The sequence below is a fragment of the Petaurus breviceps genome, unplaced genomic scaffold (assembly GCF_028583685.1).
Source record: "Petaurus breviceps papuanus isolate PSGF00001 unplaced genomic scaffold, PetGlider_PUasm1.0 183, whole genome shotgun sequence".
Classification (NCBI taxonomy): domain Eukaryota; kingdom Metazoa; phylum Chordata; class Mammalia; order Diprotodontia; family Petauridae; genus Petaurus; species Petaurus breviceps.
The window spans coordinates 15,578,229-15,600,558 of NW_027185791.1; the positions used below are offsets into that span (position 1 = coordinate 15,578,229).

At 38.0% G+C, this 22,330-nt stretch overlaps 1 protein-coding gene across 2 annotated transcripts in view; it reads left to right on the forward strand.

The window, feature by feature from the left end:
• The window catches only part of COPS3 (COP9 signalosome subunit 3), a 42,606-nt gene extending 20,639 nt beyond the window's left edge, over positions 1 to 21,967 (forward strand). The window contains exons 5-12 of one of the 2 annotated variants that reach the window (XM_069087905.1): positions 982 to 1,074; positions 10,150 to 10,329; positions 13,600 to 13,740; positions 14,767 to 14,940; positions 16,197 to 16,283; positions 17,098 to 17,211; positions 19,460 to 19,540; positions 19,892 to 21,967. In XM_069087905.1, coding sequence (XP_068944006.1) covers positions 982 to 1,074; positions 10,150 to 10,329; positions 13,600 to 13,740; positions 14,767 to 14,940; positions 16,197 to 16,283; positions 17,098 to 17,211; positions 19,460 to 19,540; positions 19,892 to 19,945 — 924 coding nt within the window. In that variant the 3' untranslated portion in view covers positions 19,946 to 21,967. The remainder of the gene's footprint in view (positions 1 to 981; positions 1,075 to 10,149; positions 10,330 to 13,599; positions 13,741 to 14,766; positions 14,941 to 16,196; positions 16,284 to 17,097; positions 17,212 to 19,459; positions 19,541 to 19,891) is intronic. The other variant, XM_069087906.1, reaches the window with a different exon arrangement.
• Positions 21,968 to 22,330: the final 363 nt, after the last annotated feature.

Below are 22,330 nucleotides of genomic sequence, written 5' to 3' on the forward strand. Positions count from 1 at the left end.
TTGAGCAAGTTACTTAACCCCGATTGCTTTATAAAAAAAAAAATATGACTATAAGATGATACCACCCAAGAAAATCACTCAGTGTCCTTCCTTTAGTCACACCTCACAGTGTAAGGCCCTACATTTGATAGTATTATGTTTCAGTCTTAAATTCAAGTAGGAGATAATGTTCTTGGGAGGAGGATTTATGCTCTTCTAATTGGCCTTCTCAAAGAACAAATGCTAGCACTTTTAACAACAATTTAAAGTTTCCTAATTTACTTTATCTAGCTTATGTGTCAAAAATAGTACTTTGTAATATCTGTTATTTTATTAATATACTCCCCTAACTGATGCAAATCACAACCTTCCCACACCTACTTTATCTTAATGTGTATCTTATCCCATAAATCACCCAAAGAGAATCTGTACAGCTTGTTGGAAGCCTTTTTCTTGTTCTTTTAACATCTTGGAGATATTAATGTGTAACTGAATGTTTGTTGTCTCTTGTATTTGTTACATGACCCAGCTCACTTTATTTTGTTAGATATATTCTAGATGAAGTCTTTTGTGATGTTTCCTATAATGTTCGGGGATTGGTGATATGCCAGAACTTCTCTGTATTTATTTATACACAGACCTTTTTTTACATTTATATGTACAGAATTTCTTTATTTTGCTTAAAGTTAATTAAAATTTCTTCTTTAAACATTGAAGACGTCTTAGTGCTTTGAGGGCCTGACTTCCCAGTAAATACATAGTTTTCTGGTTTTCAAAGTCAGTGCTACAGTGGCAATGTCCCATAAAGAATTCTTGTAAACATCGAAGGTCAGTATTTCCTAATACATGAAAACAACAGTTTCCTGAAAGGATATGGAAGCCTCAGATTGTTGTTTAAAGGAACCTATCAATTAGTATTTTTTTTATTTGTAAGTGACAACATAAGATCCAATGTGCTGCCATCTATGAGAACTTATCTGAAAGAGATGTCATTTCTGACAGCCCCTGCGAGGAATTGGTATCCTCAGACAAGCCATAGACAAGATGCAGATGAATACAAACCAGCTGACCTCAATACATGCAGATCTGTGCCAGGTAAGAAGTAGTACTATGAAAAAATGTAAAGATTTAAATTTTTGTATATTTCATATACTAAGTGTTATGATCAACAGGGAAATATTACTGTCTAAATAGGCCCTTAGCTAGGAAATTACAGCTTTCTGAGACTTCTCAAGACTGATAGCTATCCATTTTTAATGATACTAATCATTAAAGGGACAAATGATAGTAATTGAATGTATTTCTAAGGATGATGAAATCCTGGGCAAGAGACCGTAGGAGCACAGGTAGTGTCTAAATCATTCCTTTCAGTTTGGTTCTTCATTTTTCAGTGCAGTATAGGGAAAGGGAACGAGCATTTATACAGTGCCTACTACATGCCAGGCACTGTGCTAAGCATTTTTACAAATAATATTTCGTTTTCACAGTAACCATGGTTTACTATTCTCCTTATTTTACAGTTGAGGAAACTGAGGCAGAAAAAATTATTTGCCCAAAGTCACGTACTCTAGGGAGTGTCTGAGGGCGGAGATGAATTCAGATCTTCCTGATTCCAGGCCCAGTACATGATCTACTATGACACTTACCTCTGGTCAAAGGGTGTGATCAGTTTTATGATTGCTATTGCATTTTGTTCTCCAAAATATTTTAACTAGTCTCTAATCTCATTACTCATATAAAATGTTCCTGTTTCTCCATATCCCTGCCAGCTTTAGATTTTTATCTTTTTAAAATATGTTTGCTATTCTATTACATTTTTCTGATTTTTAGGGATATATAAGTCTTTTCCTTTGGCTATTAAATTTGTATTTTCTCTGTCAAAAATGAACTATGTGTCAAGTACTTTAAATTTATCTTGTTCTGGGAACCTGTGATCCTTAAGCTATCTTGGTACATGTTGTCTTGCAGGGGCATTCACATAGGCTTGTGCAGGATTCATATAATCTTTCAGAGTTACTGTTTTACTTTTCGTTTCTCAAATTTTCTTCAGCTTATGTTTTTTTCTTATTCCAAATGTGGCACTTTTCTTTTCAAATTCTCTATTACTTTGACATGATTCTGAGTCATGAATTCTAAGTGGTTTCCTTGGTTGGTTGTATCTTATATTTTTATTTCTTCTTTTTTCATACTCTTAGTAGGTCATCTCTGGCTTCCCTCCTCATTTGTGGCCTCTTCTCCAAGTACTGATGTGACATGGACCTTTTCTCTTGCATTGTGTATTCTTAGCCTCCTTTGGTCTTTCAGGGGTTTGGGGGAGAATTACTTGGGACTTGGCCAGTTCTTTGTCTAGAACCACTGTTCCTAATTTGGAATCCACAAGCTTATTTAATATTTTGATAATTGGGGGGGCAGAGTCAAGATGGCGGAGTAGAAACAGGACTTCTGCTGGGCTCTGGCTCCCAACACCTCCAATTCATGTAAAAGGTGACTCTGAACAAACTTTGGAGCTACAGAACCTACAAAATGACACAGAGAAGCTAACCTCCTGCTGAGGACAGCCCAGCAGGCGGCAGGGAGCAGCCAGCACAGAGCTCTGGGAGCCGAGCCCAGCCCTACGACAAGGCTTTAGCCCCAGGGCTGGCCTGATGAGCCGCTGGCTGGAGGGACTTCAGATCACCAGCAGCTGTGGCGGTTTCCAAAATTATCTACACATAGATGCTAAGGATAAAGTGAGAGGTCAGTGCATTGTGGACTTTGGGATCCAGTAATTGGGAGTGCAGTTGGGCCTTTATCCTGTGGAGGGAGAAGTGGCTGAGGCGCTGCAACCATGCAGCCCCCACCCCATGGCTGTTTCAGCTCCTGGCTTACAGATTATAGGGGGACCAAGCAACCACTCTGAGGGGTAATTATTCTTGCTTTAACGTGCTTGGATCTGGATTGCAGTCTAGGGTGGAGGTCCTGGGGTGTGTGTCCAGCTTGTCAGAGCATGTGGAGGCTTCAGAGAGGGCACCCAACTAATACCTTCAGCAGCTGAGAAAACCCCAGGGTTTGGTTGGAAACTCCTCTGTCTGGTAGCAGAGTCCTACTGTGGCAAAAAGCCCAAAAGCCAAGTAATTGAGTGTCAGCATGACCAAGCAAAGGAAACAAAGCAAACAGAAGAACCCAACATTAGACTCCTATTTTGGGGCAAAAAAGATCAAAGCATGGAACAGGAGGAAAACAGTGAAGTCAGAACTCCTGCACCAAAAGATTCCAAGAAAAATATGATCTGATTACAGGCCTTAGAGGACCTTAAGAAGGCTTTTGAAAACCAAATAAGAGAAGTGGAGGAAAAATTGGGAAGAGAAATGAGAACAATGCAAGAAAATTATGAAATGAGAGTCAACAACCTGACTGAAGAAAATAACACCTTAAAAAAATAGACTAACTCAAATGGCAAAAGAGGCTCAAAAAGTCAATGAGGAGAAGAATGCCTTAAAAAGCTGAATTTGCCAGACGGAAAAAGAATCTCAAAAGCTCACTGAAGAGAATCATTCCTTCAGAATTAGATTGGAGCAAATGGAATCTAGTGACTTTATGAGAAATCAAGATACTATTAAACAGATCCAAACAAATGAAAAAATATAAGGCAATGTGAAATATCTCATTGAGAAAACCACTGAACTGGAAAATAGATCCAGGAGAGATAATTTAAAAATTATTGGATTACCTGAAAGCCATGATCACATAAAGAACCTAGAAATCATCCTTCATGAAATTCTCAAGGAAAATTGCCCTGATGTTTTAGAACCAGAAGGCAGAATAGAGGTTGAAAGAATCCACCCATCACCTCCTGAAAAAGATCCCAAAAAGAAAACTAGGAATATTATAGCCAGGTTCTGGAATTCCCAGATCAAGGAGAAAATATTATAAGCATCCAGGAAGAAACAATTTGAATATTGTGGAAACACAATTAGGATAACCCAGGATCTGACAGCTTCTACACTGAGGGATCAAAGGGCTTGGAATATAATATTCTGGAGGTCAAAGGAGCTGGGATGAAAACCAAGAATCACCTACCCAGCAAAACTGAGTATCATATTTCAGGGGAAATATGGTCATTCAGCAGAATAGAGGACTTTCAAACATTCTTGCTGAAAAAACCAGAGTTGAATAGAAAATTTGACTTTCAGATACAAGAAGCAAGAGAAGCATGAGAAGGTAAACAGGGAAAAGAAATCATAAGGGACTTATCAAAGTTGAACTATTTACATCCCTACATGGAAAAATGATTATTGTAATTTATGAAACCTTTCTCAGTATGAGAATAATGGAAGGGAATAGAAATGTGTGTGTGTGTGTATATACACACACACAATGTATATATACACATATACACACCCACACATATATATGTCTATATAGAAGGGGATATGGGCTTATGAATACATGTGTGAATGTTTGTGTATATGTTTACAGGTATACATAGATAGAGGGCACAGGACCAATTTAAGAGGAAGGGATGATACTTAAAAGGTGAGAGAGGAATATAAAGAGAGGAGATGGGGAGAGACAGTTTGAGGTAAACTATCTTATGTAGAAGAGGCAAGGGAAAATGGTTACAATGGAGGAGAAGAACGGGAAGGCAAAAGGGAAGGGATCAACCTTATTCCTATTGAATTTGGCCTGGGGAGGGAATGACATACACACTAAATAGGGTATCTCACCCTACTGGAGAGTAGGGGGGGTAGGAGATGAGAGGGGGGATGATGGAAGGGAGGGCAGGCTGGGGGGGAGGGAAGTTGTAAGCACCCACTTTTGAAAAGGGACAGGATGGAAGTAGAGAATAGAACAAGTGGGAGGTAGGATAGGAGGGAGGGAAATGTAGCCAGTCTTTTACAATATATCTGCTATGTTATTGTTTTGCATTAACTACACATGTACAACCTATACTGAACTGCTTATCTTCCCAGTAAGGGTGGGTGACAAGGGAGGAAGGGAATGAATCTGGAATTCAAAGTTGTAAAATAAAATGTTTTTTATATATATATATACATACACATATATATATACATATATTATTATCAATATCATTTTACATGTAATTGGGAAATAAGATATACAGGCACTGGGGCATAGAGATCCACCATGCCCTACTGGAAAAGTCAGAGGGGGGATGGGAGAAGACATGGGAGAGAGCAGATTGGAGAAGGGGATACCCTGTGGGACTACTATTTGGGGTTGGTGGGTAGGGGAAAAACGGGGAGAAAATTTGTAACTCAAAATCTGGCGGAAATGAATGACGTAAACCAGAAGTTAATAAAGCATTTGATTAAAAAATATTTTTAGAATTGAATTTCATTATAATTTATTTCCTTTGTATTGCTATGTGTTTTATTATAGTCATTTAAATAAATTATTCTGAAGAAACTTCTTCACACCACCAAAACACATCACTGAAAGCTCACTATTTTCTGGTTTGCAGTAAAGTCCATGGGGGGTAGTGATAACCACTGACTTTCATGCGGTGCTCACCACACGCCGGGCACTCCTCACAGCTGCCCTGGGCGCTGGCTGCTCTTACTGTGCCCACTTTAGAATTGAGGAAACTGAGGCTGAAAGAGGGACCATGACTGCCTGGGGCCTGAGGCCCAGCCTAAGGCTCCTAGCTCTTGCCCTCAGGTTTGGAAGCCTCTTCTTCCAGTGGCTTCTCCCCTAGGATATGTTTCCTCTTCCACATTTCCTTGGCACGGCCATACCCAGTGCTCCTTTTCCTTTATGGGCTGTGTTAGAATCCATATTGACTCGCCTCTCTAGGAAGAACTAGACCAGCAGTGCTGGCCCTGAATTTGGTACCTGGCATTTGAGTGAGGAAAAGGGAGAGTGGAAACTCCCTTTAGTTCAATAATATGTTTTACATTTGAGAAAATATTCTTTTTCATTCTGAACTTTAAAGTCATCCACGTGAGGCAGAGCAGCCTGGCGTCGGGAGCACTTGCCCTAGAGGGAGAGCCAAATGCAGTTCAAATGCTGTGTCTGACACTATCTGAGTCACCTTGGGTAGGTCACTTAGGCTCCTGAGCTGTCAGATGATGGGGCCTCCAGTGGCCTTCCTAAGTCTTTGACCCTATAAATATTTCACTACACAAAAAATAACAGAAAAGATGATTGTATATATAACAGTGAACTTTGATATAAATAATTTATTTTTTTCTGAGTGTATATAAAATTTTACAGGATAGTAACAAAATTACCTTATTTGGGTATCCTCAATTTCCTTTTGTTTTCTTCTTTGTACTTTTAATACTTCTGTCATTATCTACTTACTTCACTCTTCACTCTTCCACCCAAAATAGAAATCCACATTTATGCAAATCAGCATAGTTTAGTGTAATGTTAATAGGATTTAAGCTCTTCCCTACCCATTAATAGTCCTCTGGTAGAGCCCATTAAGGGAGGGTTGCTTGTAGAAAGGCTTTCACCTCTTTTGCTAATTCCTAATTAGACACTGAATCCCAAGGTTGTGATGCCTTCAGACTCTGAGAAGTGTATATATATCCTGAGTTGGTATTTTACTTTGGTGACTCTGTTATGATGAGGAGGATCTTGTAATTCCCTGGTAAAGGTTCTGAGTGGTCGTATGTTCAGAGCTCCCCAACTGCTCAGATGTAAAGACTCTCTCCAGGGATGTATGTAAAGTGTATAGCAATATTTAGGCAGTCAGAGCCCTGTCGGTTGGTCTTTATTTCTCTGTATTTTCTCTGAAGTTCAGGGTGATGACTATTCCCCAGCACTAGTGAATGTGATTAAAAAAGACTGCCGACCCCTTAAACAGCTGTCTTTCCTAGTAAAGCAGGTCTGAGAACCTGTGCTAGCAGCCATCCTGGGTGTCCCAGTGTGGTTGCTGCTACATTAAGCAAAACAAGTCAATGTCCCGATTGTGTCTGAAGATTTGTGTCCTATTTTTTACCTTCAAACCGTGAACTCTCTGACAGGAAGTGGGAGCGTGTTTCATCCTTACTCTTCTGAAGGCATGATTGAGCAGAACTCTGAAGTCTATTGTGGTCATTGTTCAGATCGTTCTCCGTGTTCTATCCATTTCATTCTCTCTCTGTACAAGTCTTTCCAAGTTTTTCTTACTGTGTCATCTTCCTAGATTCTTAGGCACAGTATTCCATAATGTTCATAAACTACACTTGATTCTTACAGTCCCCAACTGATGGACATTCACCTGCTTTGTTTCAGCATATATAGTTTTTATTTTTCCTTTTACAGTGTTTGCTCATAGGAAGAACTTGGTAAATGTTTGCTAACCAACAGATTTTTCCATTTGTTCTTAACCTCTTTTCTCTTAATGTGGGCACTGTCTGGTGACTTTTCGGGTATAAATGCAAATTTTTTTCCAGAATGGTTGGATTAGTTCAGGTCCACCAATGCACTCTTTATTAACGTTCCTGTCCCTCATAGCCCCTTCAATAGTTGCTGTTTTCCTTTGCCAGTCTGACAGATTTGAGGTAGAATGTTGTTTTTAATTTGCATTTATCTTATAGTAAGTGATTTGGCTTTCATGTGGTAGTTAAGAGGTTCATATCCTTTGTCCATTTATTCACTGGGGAGTGCTTCTTGGTCTTACGGATTTGTGTTAATTCCGTATGTTGTGTTCAGTTTCTTACACATAGCATGTGTTTAATAATTGTTTATTGAATGGAATTGAGATTGGAATTTGGATTTCTGGACCATTGAACCAGACATAGGATTTTTATCGTCTACCTGCTTAGGGCTGATAAAATTATTTTTGGTAGCCATTATTTTCATGGAGACTTGCAGATTTTATCTTTTAACTGAAAATTAAGGGCACAGAAAAGACTTTTGGCAGGATAGGACTTGACCAGAATGTGACTATGGGATTATATAACTTTGTTCCAAAGGAAGAAAAAAATGGATAAAATAGGCAGTAAACTAGCATTGTGTATATAGTCCTATGAGGAAATCCAGAAGTATTGTAGGAAAATATTTGGGATAGAATAAATTGAAAAAAGAAATAAAGGTGGTATTGTGAATGAAATATGCTGTGGACCATCTATCCAGAAAGAAGAAAAACATCATAAATATAGCACAGAGGTAGGATACAGTTGTGATAGAAGAATTCCGATATCTCATATGTGCTGAAATACTTTCTTTTCTAAATCTGAGCAGCTAATATATTTGTTGCTTGCCTTACTGATGACTTAATTCTTCAAAAGATGGAAGTAGCAAAGGGGAATGGTATTCCGGACCTGATTTTGCCCACTAAGGAAGAGAACTGGGTGTTGAAGTAGAAACCATGGGAATCTTCAAAGGAAATGTCTCCTCCATCTCAAAGGCACTGCTAGAGGAGGAGAGGACAGTGAGGCGTAGTCTGATATGTGCCTTAAGTTTTGGAGAGAATTGACTAATCCCATGGCCCAAAATCTTACAGGGATAGGGATGAAAAGCTCTCAGGTATGAAATTTTGATGAAATTATTTGGATGAGTAAGAAAAGGGAGAGCTCTCAAAAGAAACAGATATAGATACCTAGGAAAGTCATGAGCCAGTTTGGACTTAAAAAGATGTATGTAGGAACTTGAGCAGGTAATTGAGGATGAAAGAAGAAAAGTGGCATGGTCTTGTCAGGAGTTCTCAATGGGCTGGGGCACTGAAAGTAGTCTTTTTGTCAGTGATGGTCTGGAGAATTCTTGATGTGGAAATGCCTTCTCCCAGTGCAAACAAGCAGGTCATTTGTAATTATATTCTTAAAGAATTGGCAAGGGGGCGGCTGTTTGTTTCCGGCCTCAGACACTTAACACACACAACACACACACATACACACACATAACCTTGGCCAAGTTACTTAACCCCAGTTGCCTTCCAAAAGGCAAAAAAAAAAAAAAAAGAATTGGCTAGGAATCCTTACAGGTTTATGACTCGCTCTTGGTCATATCATTTATTATATGTGTCAGAGGCAAGACTTGAACCCAGATTTTCTTAACTCCAAGATCGGCCATCTGTTCAAAATTTGAGATTTAAAGTATTTGAAGGACTTTAAGGATTATTTTCTTTTACTTTATTCCAGAGGGTAGAACTATATATAGAGTAGTTGCAAAGAGATAGAAAATAGGCTTGATGGGGGCGGCCAGGTAGCACAGTGAGTAAGAGCACGGCTTCAGTGTCGGGATGACCTGGGGATTAAATCCGGGCTCAGATAGTTAGCACCCACCCAGAAATAACTGGCTGTGTAACTGTAGCGGCAAGCACCCCAAGCGTCCTCAGGGTTTGCAGCTACCACAGGTTCTTGGATCTGCTTTGTTAAAGGAAAGCAACTCAAAATGGGTTAACAAGCTTACTTTAATCAGTCAGACATATATCGTTTACCTTGTTCAGGAGAAAAGGTCAGCACCCTGAACCTCAAAGTATACAGGCATAATTATCAAGACAGAAACATCAAGTAGACAGATTTCCAAACTGTCCAACCATTACATCCGTACCCAGTCAACATCTGGGTTTCCACATTCTGGGTTTTTCAAAGCCGGGGGACTCTCAACAACGGCTTCCTAGAATTCAGATCAAATCACAGAACACTTTTCAAAGTGAGTCCCAAAACAAAGCTACACATCAGGGCTTATATAGCCTTCTCCTGGCTCAGAGAATGTAACAACCTTATTGACTCACTGGCCAATCAAGAAGTATCTACTGAAAAACAAGCCTCCCTCCCCAGGCTTCTGGTGCACTTTAGCCTAGGGGCAGGGAAGATCTTCCAAATTTGCATTCCCATTACAGTAACGTTGAGCAAGTTGCTTAACCCCGATTGCTTAAAAAAAAAAAAAAAGATGGGCTTGATGGGGGGCGGGGGGCAAGGGCAGATCTTAGCAATTAGAATTGTCAAAAAGAAGAATAGACTGATCTAAAAGATGATAGGTTACTTATAACTGGAGGCCTGAAGTTATTTTAATTGTCCATCTTGATAAACAATTGACTGAATATAATGCAGTAATGTCAATTGCTTGTGAATAGTTAAAAGAATAATCTGCTTTCCCCTTCAAGTTTAACTTTTTAAAATATAATGAATGTAAGCTTAAACATAGTAATACCGTTTCTCCTAAAAAAAAAAATCCTACTCTGTGAAATTACTGCTTTTATTCAAGCTAATTTAATGCATTGGACTTTTCTTACAGCTTTGTTTGTTGGCAAAATGCTTTAAGCCTGCCCTTCCCTATCTGGATGTGGATATGATGGACATTTGTAAGGAGAATGGGGCTTATGATGCAAAGCACTTTTTATGTTACTACTACTATGGTGGAATGATCTACACGGGGTTAAAGAACTTTGAAAGAGCACTCTACTTTTATGAACAGGTAATTATTTCTTAACTTTTATGACCAACGGAACGCAGTTCTATGTATTAGATTGTTCTAAGAGACTAGAGTTTTGTGGGTAGATATTCCTTTTCTTTTAAAAAAAGTTATCATTAAACATTGTTTTAATGGTCATTTAAAATTTTTTGATAGTCTCTTTGATTCTTTGGTTTTTAAGGATAAAAATACCATAATCTAAAGACTACCTAAAGGGTCATAGTCCTAATTAAGGAAGTTAGGATGGTGTAATAATACTAGTAATGATAATTACATTTATATAGTACTTTAAAATTGACAAGTTGACCACCTTGCACCTCACATGACATAGCTGCAGAATGACCAGTGAATTTATAGGTCAGGACATTGAGGCTCAGCCATATGTAGCTGTTACACAAAATCATTTCATTTCTCTCTTTCTTCATCCATAAAATAAGAAGATTGGATTAAATGATTTCTAACTAGCCTTTTCCAACTCTTAAGATCTTGTGATTCTAATGAACAAGCTGTAAGTAATCTAAGTAGATATGGTCCTTGTAATAAAAAATTGGTGAGAGTCAGGATAATGGATAGAAAATGCTGGCTTCAGTCAGGAAGACCTTTGTTCAAGTCTTGTCTGACACATATTGGTGTGACTTGGGGCAGTTGATTTAATTTCTTAATAATGCCCCTGGTCTGAGATTGTGAATCGCAGAACAGTCACAGATATGTTATTGGTAGAGGTTATTTCCACTAAAAACTTTACTTACAAAATCACAGGTCCAGAGTAAAATGGAAAACTAATAATGTAGACAGAGAAAGCAGTTAGATGGCACAGTGGATATCGAGTCAGAAAGACTTGAGTTCAGATTTGGCCCCCAGACATTTATTAGCTGTATCACTTAACCACTATATGCCTCCATTTCCTCACCTATAAAATGGAGGTAATAATAATACCTACCTCCCATGATTGTTATGATGATAAAATGAAATAATTGTAAAGTGCTTAGCACAGTACCTGGCATATAGTAATTGCTACATAAATGTTAGCTGCTATTATTACTTTGTTTTGTAATGATCATTCTAAAAGCGTTTTATTTTCAGTTCCAAATTCTCTTCCTTCCTCCACCCATATGATGCCTATTATATGAAGCCATTAAAAACACTCTTACATTAGCCATGTTGCCCCCCCCCCGAAAAAAAAAAGAAAAAGTGAAAAAAAATGTACTTCAGTCTGCACAGAGTTTTATCGCATCAGTTTTATCTCTGCAGGGGGATAGCATTTTTCATCATGAATCCTTTGGGATTGTCATGGGTCATTGTATTGGTTAAAGTAGCTAAGCCTTTCACAGTTGATTATTGTTACAGTACTGTTATTGTATACAATGTTCTCTCTCACTTCACTTTGCATCAGTTCATCAGTCTTTCCTAGTTTTTGTGAAACCATCCTGTTCCTCGTTTTTTATAGCACAATAGTATTCCATCACAATGATATATGACAACTTGTTCAGCCATTCCTCAACTGGTGGTCTCCCCTCAATTTTCAGTTCTTTGCCACTTCAAAAAGCACTACTCTAAATATTTTTGTAAATATGGTTTTTCCTTTTTCTTTGACCTCTTTGGGATAGAAACCTAGTAGTGGTATTGCTGGGTCAAGTTATGTAAAATTTTATGGCCCTTTGGGCATAGTTCTAAATCATTCTTTAGAATGCATGGACCAGTTCACAACTCCACCAGCAGCGCATTAGCATACCTATTTTTACACATTCTGTCCAGCATTTGTCATTTTCCTTTTTTTGTTGTGTTAGCCAATCTGATTGGTATGAGTTGGTACCGTTAAGTTGTTTTAATTTGTATTTCTCTAATTATTAGTGAGTTAGAGCATTTTTTTCATATCACTACTGATAACTTTGATTTCTTCTGAAAACTATCTGTTTGTATCCTTTGACCATTTATCAATTGATGAATAGCTCTTATTTTTATAATTTTTATAAATTTGTCTTATTTCCTATATATTTGAGAAATGAGATCTTTATTTTTAACTCTTTTTTTGTTTTTTTAATAAAATTTTATGTTTATTTTTAGTTTACATCATTCATTTCCACAAGATTTTTTTTTTGGAGGGCAACTGGGGTTAAGTGACTTGCCCAAGGTCACACGGCTAGTTTTTTGTGTGTGTGTGTGTGTGTTAAGTGTATGAGGCCAGATCCAAACCCAGGTCCTCCTGACTCCAGGGCCGGCACTCTATTCACTGTGCCACGTAGTCGCCCCTTCCACAAATTTTTTCCCCATCTTTCCCCTACCCACCACCCCAAAACAGTGATCCCACTGTATACCCCTTCCCTTAATCTGCTCTCTCCTATATCCTCCTCCATACCCCCTCCAACTTTCCAGTAGGGCAAGATGGATCTCTATACCCCAGTGCCTATATATCTTATTTCCCAGTTGCATGTAAAAAAAAATAATAATATATTTTTTTAAACATTTGATTGCTCACATTGTCAAATTTAGCACTTCTATAGACATAGTTCTAAAGACATAGAAGTTTGTGGCTGGGCGTTTTATTCATTAGCAGCAACTCCATGTATAGTGTTGACAACAACCCTGTGCACGAGGTGGAAGTAATAGTGTCTGCATTTTAGGGGTGAGAAGACTGAGACACAGACAGGTTAAATCACTTGCTCAGGATCTTTCAGCAGAGCTGCTCCCATGTTCTTTCTAACACTTTACGATGTGCTTGAGTCATCAGGAATGTGGTTATTGGGCTTGTTATCCTCTGTTTAAAGGATGTATCTCTGTTAAAGAAAGTGGGGAGATAGGCACTACAACTATTCACCATAGTTCAGAATTTGGAACTTGAAGGGGAAATTTCAGTTATCTGAAAACTGTGCAGAATGACATTACCAGACAAGTGAGGCATGTATCTTTCATGTGAGTATTGAATCTTAAGCAAGAAGAATCCTATGCTCAGTGATTTACCAGCTCTTGCTAGAATACACCTGTATCTGCTATTATCGAGGCACTATACAGCGGTAGTAGAGCTCTAAACTTGGAGTCAGGAAGAACTGGGTTCAAATCCTGTCTCAGAAACTAGCTTTGTGACTCTGGGCAGATCTCTCAACCTCTCTCAGCCTTAGTTTCCTTATTTGTAAAATGGAGATGTTAAAAATAGCACCTATGTCACAGGAATGTTGTGAGAATCAAATGAGAAAAATGTATCTAAAGAGATTCGCAAACCTGAAGTTAGCTTTTGTTATCATTTATTGCTAAATCTAACATCTTTTTCTTGCTCAGGCCATCACGACTCCTGCCATGGCAGTCAGTCATATTATGTTGGAGTCTTATAAGAAGTATATTCTAGTTTCTTTGATATTACTGGGCAAAGTTCAACAGCTGCCAAAATACACTTCTCAGATTGTTGGTAGATTCATTAAGGTGAGTGTCTTAAAAAACACCCAACTGTTCTACTTAGGAAAATTGTTCAGATAAAAATAAATTTAGTGTCATTGCAAAGTCAATGTAAAGGAGAATTCTTTCATTCAATACTATCTGCATAGTGTGTTTTGTGTTTTATGAAGAATCAGACTTAAGTTTGTTTCTGCTTGCTGACTTTATAATGCTTTAAGTTCCAGTTGAGGAAATTCCTCATGGGGGGAGTCCTTCCACAGCTGTTTATTAGATCCCTTGCCCCCCCATGATCCAGTCATACACAGAGCACAGCATTTCACATGGTCAGGATTCTTGATGGCGGGTTTTCAAGTCAGCTCGTTGAAGATAACAAGGCAAACTGTTAAGTATCCAGATTGAGTTTACTCCTACACTAGCTGAAGCAACATTCTGACTAAGGAATGAAAGAGCAAGGGGAGGGTACATGGCAGCCCTTCTCAAGAAATAGTTTGGGGGCCGCTTGGGTCCTGCAGGTGACCCAGGGTCTGATCTCTTGTCATATTCCATAGTTTCCTAATGACAGTGCCTGTACTTTTTGTTTCTGCATAAATTAACAGCTTAGTTATAATATTAATGTGATATTCGTAGCAAAACCATTTATCCTGTTAATTCCAGTGAGGGAGCTTGATGTGGTTCATCTTATATCATCTTTTGTTTTTCTTCCTTTGGATGATCAACAGCTAGAAAAAGGTTGGATTCTAACAGTATAAGAAAAGCCAGCATACTGCCTTGATAATTAATTATATGCTCCATTTTACCAGGAGATAGTTAGAAAATTTTATTGACACTAACTTTCATTTTGAAAAAAAATTGTCTGCCTCACCTACCTGTAATATCTATAGTTGTGCTGTATCAGAAGGGCATTATTTAGGCAGTCTTTTGTCCTCATTTTTGTTTGTATTTTTAATGATTTTTTTCTTATACATTACTTGTACTTACAGAACATCACCACTTGTTTGCTTTCTATATACCTAACTTTGTGTATTGATTTGTTTTCTCCTTTTAAAACTATAGCCCCTTAGCAATGCTTACCATGAATTAGCACAAGTTTATTCAACCAATAATCCGTCAGAACTCCGAAATCTGGTAAACAAACATAGTGAAACTTTCACTAGAGATAACAACATGGGGCTGGTTAAGCAGTGTTTGTCCTCTCTTTATAAGAAGAACATTCAAAGGCTAACAAAGGTAAGATGAATTCTCATACTTTGTCGCAGGTTTCTTTTAAGGTTTCTACAAAATCTCTGCTCCAAAAGTAGTGTGGTTGGAGTTCATTTGTTAGGAAGATAGTTGGGTTTTCACCTTTTTAGGATTGGGTTTGGGTAGCCAGGAGAAGAGAGAAAAGCAGGTACAGAATGACTGGAAGGACTGAGGAGCAGACCAAGTGACAGGGCACTGAAGGTGAGGTGTATCAATAGATGTTGTTCTAGTGAAGTAGGACCAGTTTCCATATTTTACTCCCTTGAAATTTGTAAGCGTTCTGACCTTCAGTATGAGAAACACACTCTCATGTTTGTCATTGAAACAAGCTTTTCCATTATATGAGATGAGATCATCAGTACTATGGGACTAAATTTTGGTACATGGATAAAGAGCTATATTTTTTAAAATATGAAAAAAATTTCCCCAACTAGCTATTTTGAAGTGTGCTCACTTTTAATCCTTTAATTACTTTTCTGTTTTTTCCACGAGTAACCTTGTGACATAGAGAAAATAGAGACATGGCCGAGAGTCTGGACAACCTAGTTTTATGTACTCACTCTGACTTTATGTCTTTATGATCATGGTTAAGTCACTTAACCTCTCGTCTTTCAGGTAGCTCTCTAGGACTAAAAATTACAGGACTATTTTAGATCTGTATTGGTAGAAGTAGTTCCTTTTACCATGGAGCTCTTTTATTGATGAAAGCACAATTGTGGACCAAAAAACCCCCCATTTTGTTGTGCATGATTCTTGATTTTGTCAACTCAAATGGCTGCGGTAACAGAATAAATGAATAGACTTTTTGGTGAGTGACTTTGAAAGAACATTGACTTATATGTGTGTATACCCAAATCTAAAAGTGCAAATGTTAGAAATGTAGCCAGTGGTATAAAAGGTGTTTTCCAACCTTCATTTTATCAGTGTTGGACATCAGAAGGAGATAGGTCATTAATTTCAAGGGAGAGAAAGTGGAGTGTTGATTTCTTGTGTGCCACCAAAAATAAATGACCTATTGCTTTTTTTTTGTTTGAAATTTCTACTTTCCCATATGACTTCATCCACTGGAGGGTATGGATTTTTCAGTTTCAAATTCCACTACACAGAGATTTTATTTTGAAGTACTTTAGCATATTAGTAGAATATAGAATAGTTTTCCACTGAGATAAGTGGAATTATGCGATAAATACATTCCTCATAGCTATTGTATCTAATTATGTCCAAATTCTGCTTCTCAATTTCAGACATTTTTAACATTGTCATTACAAGATATGGCAAGTCGTGTACAATTGTCAGGACCTCAGGAGGCAGAAAAATATGTCCTTCACATGGTAAGTAAAGTCATTCTTGAGATAATTATGTAGATGAAATTTGGCCACTTACTAATAGGCAAGAATTCATATGAACGGTAGTACTTCAAAAGATTTCATCAATGTCAGTCAGCTAGCACTTATGAAAGCACTATGTGGTAGTGATAGCTGGGGGTGCAAACAGTCCTGGCTCTCAAAGAGCTCGAAGTGTGGTCAAGAAAGGCTCTCTATAAAAGGTTGGACTTTAGGTGAGATTTGAAGGAAGCCAGAAGAAGAGGGAGAGCATGAGGACTCCCCACACTGATAACAGACTTCAGTTCCTCTTCCCTTTAGTAGACAATTTTATATCTTGTGGCCAAAAAAATTCACAATCTGGTTGACAGCTTTTTGGAGATGAACTTCTCCAAATTAAGCTAGACTAGCCTTTGCACAGCACATGGCGTCCATCATTAGGCCCATAGGTGAAGTCTTTCCAGCTTTGTATGTATGTACACCTCTGCCTGTACTTCCATTAAAGTCATGCTCTAAATGTGTTTATGTGTAAACATTGACATTTTAGTATTCCTGAATTTTTTCTTGCTATCCATCACAGTCCCTAATGGAATTATTAGTTACTGAAATTTGCTACCTTTGCCTTTCAAATTGGAACATTTAACCCTGGCAGTACATTTAGCAGAGGTGTTATAAGATTTTCTTCCTTTAAAAACCACAGTCAAAATTAACTGTCCAGCTGTTATGAGCAGGCTTGTAATTGAAGAGTCACCAATTTTTACCTTGATGGCTGGTATAGCACATTTAATAAAGCTCTTTTTTCTGTGATTCCTCTTATTTATAGATAGAAGATGGTGAAATTTTTGCAAGTATTAATCAAAAGGATGGTATGGTCAGTTTCCATGATAATCCTGAAAAATACAACAATCCAGCCATGCTTCATAACATTGATCAAGAGGTAAAACATTAATGTCAGATGTTCTAGTTTGGTTATTGAGATTTTCAGGGGTTATTTCTGTGCCTTAAGAACTCATTCTTAGAACCAGGGGCAGGCATTTCCCAGATTACTAATGAATTGTGTTCCAAAAGTTTGCTTATGAATGTGTAGTTCAGCATGCATACGTTTTCTTATAGGTGCAAGGCTTATAGGAATGGTGATCGGGTTTCCAGACCAGCTTACTCGTTTCATATTGTGTCTGGTACTGTTTTTTGCTATAACTAAAAGTTACAGTGTTTCAGTGGCAAACTGCATTTTATATTCTAACTCAGAATGTTAGGAACACATAAACTTCTGTCCTTTCAGTTCCTCCCTCCTTTCTTAACAGGAGTACCTCCTGTGGTGATGGCATTGTTAAGGACTGGGGTGGGTGAGCTCCAATGGCAGCCCTCCTGAGCAGGAGTAACTTGTTAGCTCACAGAATCTACCCAGGATAAAGTACATTAGTGTCCTGTGTGCTCTGAGTTAGGAAACAAGGGGCAGTTGACTTCATAGCAACTTCTCTATGTCCTTTCATATGTACTTGTCTTCATCAGCTGAAGACTACCTGTAGTTAGAGGGAGTGGGGAATAGAGGGGTCTTCTTGTATAGATTGCTTTTTCATTCAAGTCTTTGAATGCATTAAAATCATAAATACTTTAAACTTAGAGGTGCTAGGGAAGCTGATTTAAATGGTAAATGTAAGCCTAGCAAAGTTTCTATTTTCTTCTATTTTTTTCATTCTTTTGATTTTGTTTGGGTGATTCTTGATGTCTTATAGAGTCATTAGCTTCCACTTGCCCAATCTAATTTTTAAGGAATTATTTTCTTCAATTAGCTTTTGTACCTCATTTCCCATTTGGCCAGTTTACTTTTTATTTTTGCTTTTTGGAGGGGCGAGGGCAGGGCAATTGGGGTTAAGTGACTTGCCCAAGGTCACACAGCTAGCAAGTGTTAAGTATCTGAGACCAAATTTGAACTTGGGTCCTCCTGACTCCAGGACCTGTGCTCTATTCACTGGGCCACCTAAGCCCCCCACCCCCAGGTCTATTTTTTTTTTTTTTTGGCCTTTTGGAGGGCAGTTGAGGTTAAGTGACTTGCCCAAGGTTACACGGCTAATTTTTTTGTGTGGGTGTTAAGTGTCTGAGGTTGGAACCGAACTCGGGTCCCTCTGACTCCAGGGGCCGGCGCTTTACTCACTGCGCCACCTGGCTGCCCTCCAGGTTCTACTTTTTAAGGAGTTGTTTCTTCAGTGGATTTTTTTTCCCCATTTGGCCAGTTGTATTTTTAAGGAATTGTTTTCTTCAGTCAATTTTTGTCCTTCCTTTTCTAAGTTGTTGACTCTTTCTTGCATAACTCATTTCTTTTTCTAATTTTTCTTCTGCCTCTCTGATTTTTAAAATCCTTTTTGAGCTCTTACAAGAAGGCTTTTTAGCCTATCTTGAGTCTTTTAAGGTTGAGTTCTGTTCTTGGGGCACAGGGGGCATTCTCTTAAGCTTCTTGTGTTGGGGCCATGGGCCTGCTCACTGGCTTTCTGCGCTGCATCCTCACGTGCTAGCAGCTTGCCCACTGTGCAGGGGAGGCCTGGCCTAATCACACCTGTTGTGCCCTGGGTTCTGGCGCTAGCAGTTGACCACCTGTGCTGGGGCTGGAGACCTCACAGCTGGCCTGCTATGCCACTAAGCCTGCTGAGCCAGAACTGAGGAGCCTTGGTTACTGATCTGTGCTGTGGCTAAGGGCTTCCTGCTCTCTTGCCTGGACACTGCCTGTGCTAGGCTGCCCTCCCCTTTTACCCAAGTGAGACAGACTTTTCCTGAAGTCCTTCTAAAGTATCTTAAACTGGAAAATTGTTTCACTCCATCTTTTTTATAGGTTCTGTCCCACCAGAATCCATTTAGAGGCTTGATTTAACGTTCTTTCAGAGAGAAACTGGGGAGAGCCCAGGCAACTTGCTGGCTTTTCTCTGCTATGTTCCTAGCAAAGTTTCATAGTGAATTTGAAATCATGTACATTTTTGTGGGTGTGTTAGGTGTGTAGGTGATGATGATGGGAGAATAAAAGTATGTATACTATGTTTATTTGTGTAAGAAAAATGATTTGTTTTGAGACTTGCAATCCTAATCTCAGTGTAGTTTTGGTTAATATGTTTTATTGTCTTTATATTTTGAACAAACTGTAATTTAAGCCAATTTCCCTTTTATCATATTAAGTATAAATTCCTATATCTCAGATGCTGAAATGTATAGAGCTTGATGAGCGGCTCAAGGCCATGGATCAAGAAATCACAGTGAATCCCCAGTTTGTGCAAAAGGTGGTTACTTCTCTTTATTTAACACGGGGAGTGGGAAGCTGGAGGAGAAAAGAATATTTATGGCCACATGTGGAATAGAATTAGGATTTCAGATTATTGTAATATTTAGATACCAGAGTGGCCTGTTATGTATTGTAAAAGAGAAACAGTCTTGTGGCTTGGTAGTAGGGCTTTCAGTTCTTGACATCATGACTATTCGACAGTTTTATTTAGGGAAGCTTGATTCCTTGAAAGGAATTTTTGGTACAAGTGAGATTACTATATAAAAAAGAGTATTGTAACTTTTTATAAATGAGAAAAATAAATGGAAAGAGTAAAAAAAAAAATAACCTTTCTTTTCCTGTTCTGCAGAGTATGGGCTCACAAGAAGATGATTCAGGAAGCAAGCCATCCAGTTATTCTTGAAATTAACATTTTCTGTGCTTTAAACTGAAAGAACCACCACTTTGGCCATTGGAAAATGTGAGAATGGCAGGGAGGACTCAGACTGTTTTATCTGGACATTAAGAAATTTAAATTTTGTTTTGAATTCTTCAGTCCTATATACTTTCAAAAGTTTTCTCTCTGCAAAGAAAGGAAAAGATCTCAAACTTTTAAAGTCTCTTGTGGATTTATTTATCTTCAGATTAACATCGTTAATGCATTAAATAATCTACCTTTTGTTTTGAATGGCTTGAATGTTGCTGTGTTCCTGTAGCACTTTTTTTCCCCTTCTGGAAACAATTTTCTTCTGTGAGAAGCAGGCACAGAAGAGTACTAGTTATTATTGGAAAGCTTTTTTGGCTCCTTAAAATCAATGATAGTTTGGTTTTACCAAAAAATTTTTTAAAAGGAGGAAGGGGGGGAATGGGGTTTACTTGAAAGGCAAAAGCTGTTTAAGACTTTATGGACTTTGTAGACTTGGACATTGCCTACTAGATTTGGCAAAACTAATTTTTAGTTTTCAGAGAAACCAAAATATTTACACAGTCTGCTGGTACTGGTGTAGAATTGAAAATTAAAGGGATGCTATAAAAAAATTTTAAGCACTTTCCAAAATAATGGTGCATGCAATACCCTTTTATAGTCTTGAACATAGCTTTTTTTCCCCCTCTGCCCATTTTAATCTCTTCATTTGTATGCACCTGATTTGTTTTCTCTTCTTAGTCCCTGTTAGTAGCATTTTCAATTAAGCTGCAATTAGCATGATTTTGTTTTGATTACTCAGTGAATCTCATTCAGAGTTTTGAGATTAATTTGGCTATCAGTTTCTCTGAGTTCACCCTATAATGTTGCAGGGCCTATATAAATTAAAACTTTTGAATTTTGCCATAATGAAAAATTTCAGATTAAAAAAACATCAAGATTAGTTTGGTCTCAAACTAAAAGATATGTTTTTTTCTAACAACATTCAGTTTTTTTAAAATGTTGACATGCTTTCGTGTGCCTTTTTTAGTGGAGAGTGTTAGCAAATCAGGTTTTCATTATTTAAAACTCATGAACCTCATTGTCATTACCCATATTATGAACTAAATGTAGGTCATTACTTGCAATGAAGGATTTTGTAAGGCAACATAGCCCTTTTTTAGTATTTTCATCTCTTACTTTTGCTTCATTGTTTTTTAACCAGGTTGTGCTTTTGTGCTCCATTAGCTGAAGGGTCTTAAATTTATAGCTCTGAAATGAACTTAAATTACTGACTTATTTGTGATGGAAATAATGGTGTCCTGTTGTGGAAAGCCAGTTATTGAGATGGGACATACTCTAAAGTATTTTCTTTGTGTGTTTGGAACCCCTAAAACATAAGTAAAGTTAAGCAGTTAGTCATGAAACACTCTACATCTTAGAGAAACTTTGTGTTATTGCAGAGTACTGGACTGGTCTTTAGAACATCTGGAGTCTAGTCCAGGTTCTGTCCTTAGCCAACTGTGTGGCTTTGGACAAGACATCCATTCTCTGGGCCCCTTTTTTCTCATCTGTAAAATGAGCAGGTTGGATTAGATCCCTAAGATCCCTTGTGACTCTGAGTTCTATGACTTTATAAGATTAGCACTCTCATAATCCAAGACTCAGTTTTTGGAAACAAAAGTAAAGGAAAAAAATTCCTGCTCTGATGTGAAAGAATTTCATTCTTAACAGTTTGCAGTGTTTCCATTCCTGCCTGTAGGAGATACTTATGCCTTGGCTCAGGATGGTCTTTGGCTTCTTCCACTGATGAGAGAAAAACAAGCTATTGAAATATATTTTTGTTCTTTAGTGCGAAGCAGTGATCCTTGATGTCTTTTTTTAACCCCAAATTGACTGTATCTGAATTACCAGGATCTACAATAAAAGCTGTCTGAGACATGGTGGTAGGCAGGCCAGAGTTTTGATAGAATAACTCTCCTTATTGTGGAGATTATTCATTCTTTCTGCAGTGGATCCAATAAAACATGCCATTTCACCCTTGTTGCCTTTTCCCTGTTTCATCCTGCCATCTGGTGAATTAGTTAATGATATGACATCTATTTGGGGTTATGTTTTAAGTCTTGTAGGGGAAATGATCATTGAACTTAGGACATTGGTGCCTAAGAAGTGTATTGCTTGGGCTATTAGTATGTGCAGTTTTGTAACCAACAAATCTTCCAAAATGGTGGTTGAAATAGCATGGGTTATACATGTTATTTCATTAATAATAATTCACATCTATATAGCACTTTAAGGTTTGCAAAGCACTTTCCTCACAACAGTAGGTAGGTAGTGCAAGTGTCACCTTCCCCATTTGACATTTGGGGAAATCAGCTCTAAGAAGTTTTAAGCGAGTTGCCTGTT